Source organism: Lactuca saligna, chromosome 4, assembly GCF_052625555.1.
Source record: "Lactuca saligna cultivar CGN05327 chromosome 4, ASM5262555v1, whole genome shotgun sequence".
In the NCBI taxonomy this organism is placed as follows: Eukaryota; Viridiplantae; Streptophyta; class Magnoliopsida; order Asterales; family Asteraceae; genus Lactuca; species Lactuca saligna.
Window position 1 is genome coordinate 40163353 of NC_136420.1, and position 6641 is coordinate 40169993.

Below are 6641 nucleotides of genomic sequence, written 5' to 3' on the forward strand. Positions count from 1 at the left end.
TTTTTCCAAACACCCCTGCACCCCTTTTTTGGTCATTTCACAAATTTACTATTCTTTTATTTAATCAAATTTTCAGTTTTCTAATCGTCCGTTAATGGGATGGGTTGATCCCGACACATGTCCTTGTTTAGTTGAAATTATACATGAATTGTTGAGGTGAAGGTACAAGATCGAAGCTGCCTTTCATTCTAGATAACTGGACAAAAGTTCAAAACTTGAAGTTTTTGTTGGTCTGTGGTTGGGTTTTTTGGTGGTTGGTTTAATTTATGTATTCTAGATTACAGTGGTTAAATGGTGTAATTTGATTATTCCGTTTTATCCCAAATAGATGACTTCCATTTTCTCCAATGTAAGTGTTGAATTTTATGACATATCAAGGAAACTTTTATATATATTTGCCAAATATAATGAATTCTTCATTATGTTGACATATAGTTGAAGTTAAAGGTGTAAAGGTATTATCTCAATTGCCAATATGATACACTAGATTCACTTGTATCTAACGTAAGAATTTTTTTTATAGGGAAGATGACATAAATTCTCTACAAACTTTTTAGGATTTATTCGTTGAGTTCTTAAAGTTTTTGTCGGGTTTTATGAGTCCTTAAATTAAGATATGATCTGCTCTTTTAGTCCATGTCAACCTGTAATAGCTGGTTCAACAACCTTTTAGACAAAAACACTCACATTGTGACCCTATAAAAAAAAAAAAAAAAAAAAAACGTTTGGGCATCAATTCCTACAAAAAAAACCTCTCATTTTCTTCTAAAGCCAGTTCACACTTAATTCGTATTGATCCCCGAACTTATTTTTTGGTTTTATAGGGGCACAATGTGAGTTTTTTGGGTCTAAAAGGTCACTGAACCGGCTATTACAGGTTGACAAGGATTAAAAGAGCAGATCATATAGTAGTTTAGGGACCCATAAATCTCGACAAAAACTTTAGAAACTCAACGGTAAACCCTAGAAAGTTTGTAGGGCATTTGTGTCATTTTTCCTTTTTATATTACATTAACCATATATATTAAACAAAAGTTTCGTTCCTTAGTTACATGCTAAAAACAGAGGTTCCAAATAACCATCGTCCAAAACATTCAATGTTTGTGATGACATTGTCGGTAGATATTTAAGTGTAATTGAAATTAATACGAATGCTAAAGAGGATTATAAACTGTATACTAAAACAAGTTAAGCAGTATAGAATACACACTCATATAAGATCGGTTAGATCTTGAAACGACAAATGACAGGGGTCAAAGGAGTCATGCCCCTGCCGTGTAATTTTAAGGAAAAGACGAAAATACCCCATATGAAACACATGAACTACTTGATGGATGATATTTAACACCGCAAAAAATGTTCCCTAAAATTGTAAAACTGAAAGTTGAAGTACCATAACTTAAAATATTTCGAAACTCAGGGACTGTTCTGTACTTTAGTCTATTATTTATGTATATATTACCACCTTGAAAATGTCTCTGGGGTCCATAAAGTCGCTATGTCATCACTGCCAGCTTCATCGTCCTGTTTTCCTCAACAAATTGCAAACATTTTGGCCCTCAAAAAAGTTCAAATAAAATATAGAATCTCTGAATCTTTCCCCTTTTTGTCATTTTCAAATCTTGACCCATCTTGATTTTGCACAATTTTAGAAACCCAGAACTAAAAAAGTACCAAACTTTACTCAATTTCCAATTGAAGCTCTTTTCCTCAAAACAGTTTTCACATCTTCCACCAAGCAATGTAAGTGAACGCTTCTATCTTCCTCTCTCTTTCTTAATTCTGAATGCATCGCCTTATATGATCATTAATTGCTCTTTGATTCCTTAAATGGGGTTTTGTTTCGATTTGAATTTTTCTTTCTTTATTATTACCTTTCCATAATTAGAACTTCTATATTTTGGAACTTTTAAATAAATACTCTCTCGATTATGTTACTTTCACTGTATCGCAATGATCTTGATGACATATTGGATTTGAAAATTTACGGAATTTAGGAGTTCTTGATATGGTAATTATGGAAATTGGAATGCATGTATGTTTTTGTCGGGATTCATTCAGATTTCGATTCAAGAAATTGGTTTTTGTTCAAAAAAGATTCTATTCATGGAAGTCTTGTCTGCATTTGATTAATTTCGTTGGATCCTTTTCTTGCATTTTTGGTAGGAGTTCAAATCTGCAGCTTGCTACTGGTGTACCTACACCTTTCCAAATTTAGAAAGTAATTTGTTGAAGTATGAGGAGGGCTGGATTGGGAAAGAATTGAATTGAATTGAATTAAGTAGTTGGGGATTTTAAAGATTGTTCACAAGATTACAAGGGTGTCCTTTTATTCACAAGAAAGATGACATGAATTATTGTTCAAACTTCAAACTCGCTTGACACTTGTCATCACCTCTCGAATGATGTTGACATTTATCATGCGCAAAACGTGTAATTAGGGTTTGTAAAGAAACAAGAGTCTAGAATTTGTGGGATTTCAGAGAAAAATGGGGCATTCTGCAGCAATCTGGGATTCCAAGCTTGCAATTGAAAGAGTCAAAGACTGGAATGGAATCGATCAAATCGTACTTCGGAATCCACAAGGCGCTTCGGCTAGGGTTTGATCCGTTTTATAATCCTTGTTTCCATTAATTCTTGATCATATCAATGAAGTGATTTTGTTCTTCTTTTGGATGAAAAAGTTTAGAAATTTTTACCGAATCATACAAATTCATTGTGCCAGGTCAGCTTGCAGGGTGGCCATGTCATTTCATGGCAGAATGATCAAGGCCAAGAACTCCTGTTTTCTAGTACTAAGGTCCTTCCCTCTCCCAATTTATGTTTTTTTGCAAGATCTTGATAGAATTATTAATCTTGTTTTTTTTTGAGGAAATTCAGGTGAATGTGAAGGCTCCAAAAGCAATGAGAGGGGGTATTCCAATCTGTTTTCCTCAGGTATATGAATCGATGAATCTTGTGAAAACCCGAGTGATTTGGGGTTAAAAAGATGATGAAATTTTTTAAGTGGATTATGCAGTTTGGAAACTGTGGATCACTTGAGCAACATGGATTTGCAAGAAACAAAATTTGGGTTGTTGATGAAGATCCTCCACCTCTTCCCACAAATGATTCAAATGGGAAATCGTTTGTTGATTTGCTACTAAAACCATCTGAAGAAGATCTCAAATCTTGGCCTCACAGGTTTTATTTACTTTGGGCTCTATCATTGTAAACTAAATAATGAAGTAAACTTTCTTCTTCTTTTTGTTTTAAGGTTAAAATTGTATTGAGATGATGTTTTTTCAGCTTTGAACTTCGGCTTAGAGTTTGCCTTGGAATGGATGGGAATCTGAGCTTGATATCGCGTGTGAGGAACATGAATGGGAAGCCGTTTAGTTTCTCATTTGCTTATCACTCATATCTATCTGTTTCCGACATAAGGTATGTAAAGATTTTAATGTCTGTTTGGTTGGATGGAATGGAATAAGGAAGGGAATGGAATGAGTCATTCCATTCCATTCCATTTCATTATCATGTTTGGTTAGCTTGTACGTGGTAACGAAATGGTTTTTCATATGAATGGTCCGTTCCATTCCATCAGACAAAACAAATAGATTGTTTTTCACCCCAACGGAATCACCCATTCCATTCCTGCCCTGATTCCGTCGTACCAAAGTTGAATTTGATTATGATCGATTTCTTGATTGACAGTGAAGTGAGGGTAGAAGGCTTAGAAACAATGGATTACTTTGACAACCTTTGTGAAAGAGAACGGTTTACTGAACAAGGAGATGCCATTACCTTTGAATCCGAGGTAAATCTTGGATTTGATCATGTTTGTTTGTCACATAGGAATGGAATAGAGCATTCCTCACACAATGTGATTCCTTCTCTTTGGTTGATTTTCATTCCATGGAGGAAGGAAAAAGAAATTATGTCTTTGATCATGAATGGAGTGACACATTATATTTTTAAAATCACTTTAATTTACATAATCTGCAACTCCAAGTCAACCAAACATAATAATGGAATGTAATCACCCATTCCATTCCGTTGTGGCGTTTCAGTTTGAACGCGTGTATCTGAGTTCGCCAAATTGCATTGCTGTACTTGATCATGAAAGGAAGCGGACATATGTGCTAAGAAAAGAAGGCCTTCCAGATGTTGGTAAGATTGCTTATGATTATGGATTTTGACTAATTGTCTTCATTAATTTGAGTGTGTGTGTGTGTGTAGTGGTGTGGAATCCATGGGAGAAAAAATCAAAAGCAATGGCAGATTTAGGAGATGAAGAATACAAACAGATGGTTTGTGTTGATGGAGCTGTAATTGAGAAACCAATTACTTTGAAAGCAGGAGAAGAATGGATGGGTCGTTTGGAGATTCTTGTTATTCCTTCAACTTTTTGCAGCGACTTTTCTAATTTTAATTAAGATATTTTTATCTTTTTATCTATTAGATTTGCATATTAGCATCTTGTGTTCTATCATATGTGTTATAAAGTACGCTAAAAAGTTGGCTTTCTTGATTAGGATTTCTAAGTTGAATCTTTGAATTTTAATCTTCATCTTGGTATATGAATATCTTTTGGTTTTTTAATGGAAATATCTTGAATTCTAACACGTTACAAAATACTTTTCAGAAAAAAAAAAAAAAAAAAAGCTTCAACTTTTACAAAATTCATAACTTGATATCTATTATCTTTCATACTCCACGCCGATTTTCTAGTTGTTTTGTGTTCTCTATCAACACCTGTAAATCATATCATTAAACACCATAAATCATTAAATCCAATAACAATGAAAAAAAAAAGAATAAATATAAATGAAAAATGATAGTTTCATCAAGATTCTTACTTCTCGGATATAATTTGCCACTGCTTTACATCCTTCTGTAGCCAATTGCATCACATTTTCAAAAATATCCATTGGCAACTTTGCATCCATCTACCAAAAACAAAAAAAAAAAAACTAAACATTTAAAATTTCATCAAAACTTTATTAACTTTTACAAACTGTTCATGAATGAATCACCTGAAGAAGAGTAACTTTATCTAACTTTGGTAAAATTCCCACAGTAACATCAGGGCCACCAGCACTATCTTCAACATAATTCAAATCTGTTCATTTCAAATTACAAATTACAAATTTCAACCATGATTATATGATAATCACCATGGAAAAAAAGGATAATTAAAATATTAATAATTAATTACCAAGAAGGGCAGTGCTGTTTAGATATCCAGCACTACATGAAGTAACAAGATCACGCATTGGAATGCCAGCATCTGCAAGGGCTAATGTTGCAGCATTTATGCAAGCGGATCTTGTTCCTGAGAAAAAGATATAGAAAAAAATTAATGTAAGAAAGAAACATGATGGTTGAAATGACTAATCAGTCCTTTAGTATTCACTTACCTCCATCTGCTTGAAGAACTTGGACAAAAATGTCAATTTGCGAACGGGGCATTAGGTGTGTCAGTATACATGCTTCCATTGTTTGACGAATAACTAAAGAAATCTCAGTGGATCTCCTGTATTGTTATGCATTTATTCATAGTCAATAATTTAATTACAAACATCATAATCAACTTTTAATGTTCTAAAAGATACCTGTCACCCTTTGGTTTTCTCATTCGATCTCCTGTACTGAAATTAGCCATGGTATACTCGCATCTTATCAGTGCTTTGTCATTCAATTGCTGGCTTCTTTGTTGGACCTGGAGAAAAGAAATTTGAGTGCTTTTAGATGATGATTAGCAAAGTCAAGCACTGTTAATACTTCTATCGTCATTACATCTCAAGTTGAGAATCGTTTCAAGCTTTGGTGAAGAAAACAAATAGAAAATCAATTCAGAAAGGTACCTCTCGAGGACCATAAACTGCAGCGATGACTTTGGTGTTACCCATCTCAAAAACTGCGGACCTGCCATCATCAAAACTTAAGAATTTTTAGCCAAAGTTAACCAAAAGCCACTCGAATTTTCACGAATAGTGTTACTCTCGTCTTCTGAAAATGTAGAACTAATAAATACAGAAATCCTACCCGTCAGCTCTGGAAACAGCTCCTAATTCTGCTCGAAGCTGTCTCATCTGTGATCAAAACCAAGCAAACGAACATAAATTATAAATCGAAATTCGATAAAGTAAAGTAGAATGAGATGAGACTTAGAGAATTGAGAGAAAGCTCGGCACCTCCAGGGGACGACGTCCATCCAAACGGAGTCCTTCGGGGCTCACGTACTCCATTTCTGTAGAGTCTGAAAGCTCGATATGTTCGTTGTCGAGAGAGAAAGATTAAATTTTAGAACTTAGGTAAATTATGGAGCCCTAACTGACATAGTTTTTAAAATTATGGGCTTAATGTGCTTACCACAGCCCAAATATATAAAGGAATTTGGCCCATGAAGTTAGAATCTAGTACGATAATAAAAGAAAATTAATCTAAGTCATAAAGATAATAACTACAATAATTATTTTAACATTTTTTTTTTAAAGTACCTACATATACACTAGTATACCATGGCGAAATTAAACTTTTATCATTTGTTTATTAATGCATTATGTGTAATTGACTGGACATATTAGAATTGTGATTTTACCATAAAATTTTTAGTTCATCATGAATCGACAACCCAATCGAACAAATATAACAAATTA

The 6641-nt window shown here is 33.7% G+C and overlaps 2 protein-coding genes across 2 annotated transcripts; one reads left to right on the top strand and one right to left on the bottom strand.

The window, feature by feature from the left end:
* Window positions 1-1524: 1524 nt before the first annotated feature.
* On the top strand, window positions 1525-4581 carry LOC145041665 (putative glucose-6-phosphate 1-epimerase). Its single transcript, XM_078989809.1, has 9 exons — window positions 1525-1743; window positions 2167-2600; window positions 2726-2800; window positions 2881-2937; window positions 3020-3183; window positions 3289-3423; window positions 3694-3796; window positions 4050-4149; window positions 4219-4581. Exons 2-9 carry the CDS (start codon window positions 2490-2492, stop codon window positions 4413-4415), a joined length of 942 nt encoding a protein of 313 aa, XP_078845935.1. The 5' UTR covers window positions 1525-1743; window positions 2167-2489; the 3' UTR covers window positions 4416-4581.
* RRP41 (3'-5'-exoribonuclease family protein) lies at window positions 4552-6307 on the bottom strand. Its single transcript, XM_078989810.1, has 9 exons — window positions 6177-6307; window positions 6028-6074; window positions 5847-5907; window positions 5595-5701; window positions 5400-5515; window positions 5198-5314; window positions 5016-5101; window positions 4839-4928; window positions 4552-4734 (listed from the first exon to the last, which is right to left on the bottom strand). Exons 1-9 carry the CDS (start codon window positions 6228-6230, stop codon window positions 4687-4689), a joined length of 726 nt encoding a protein of 241 aa, XP_078845936.1. The 5' UTR covers window positions 6231-6307; the 3' UTR covers window positions 4552-4686.
* Between the last annotated feature and the right edge of the window lie 334 nt (window positions 6308-6641).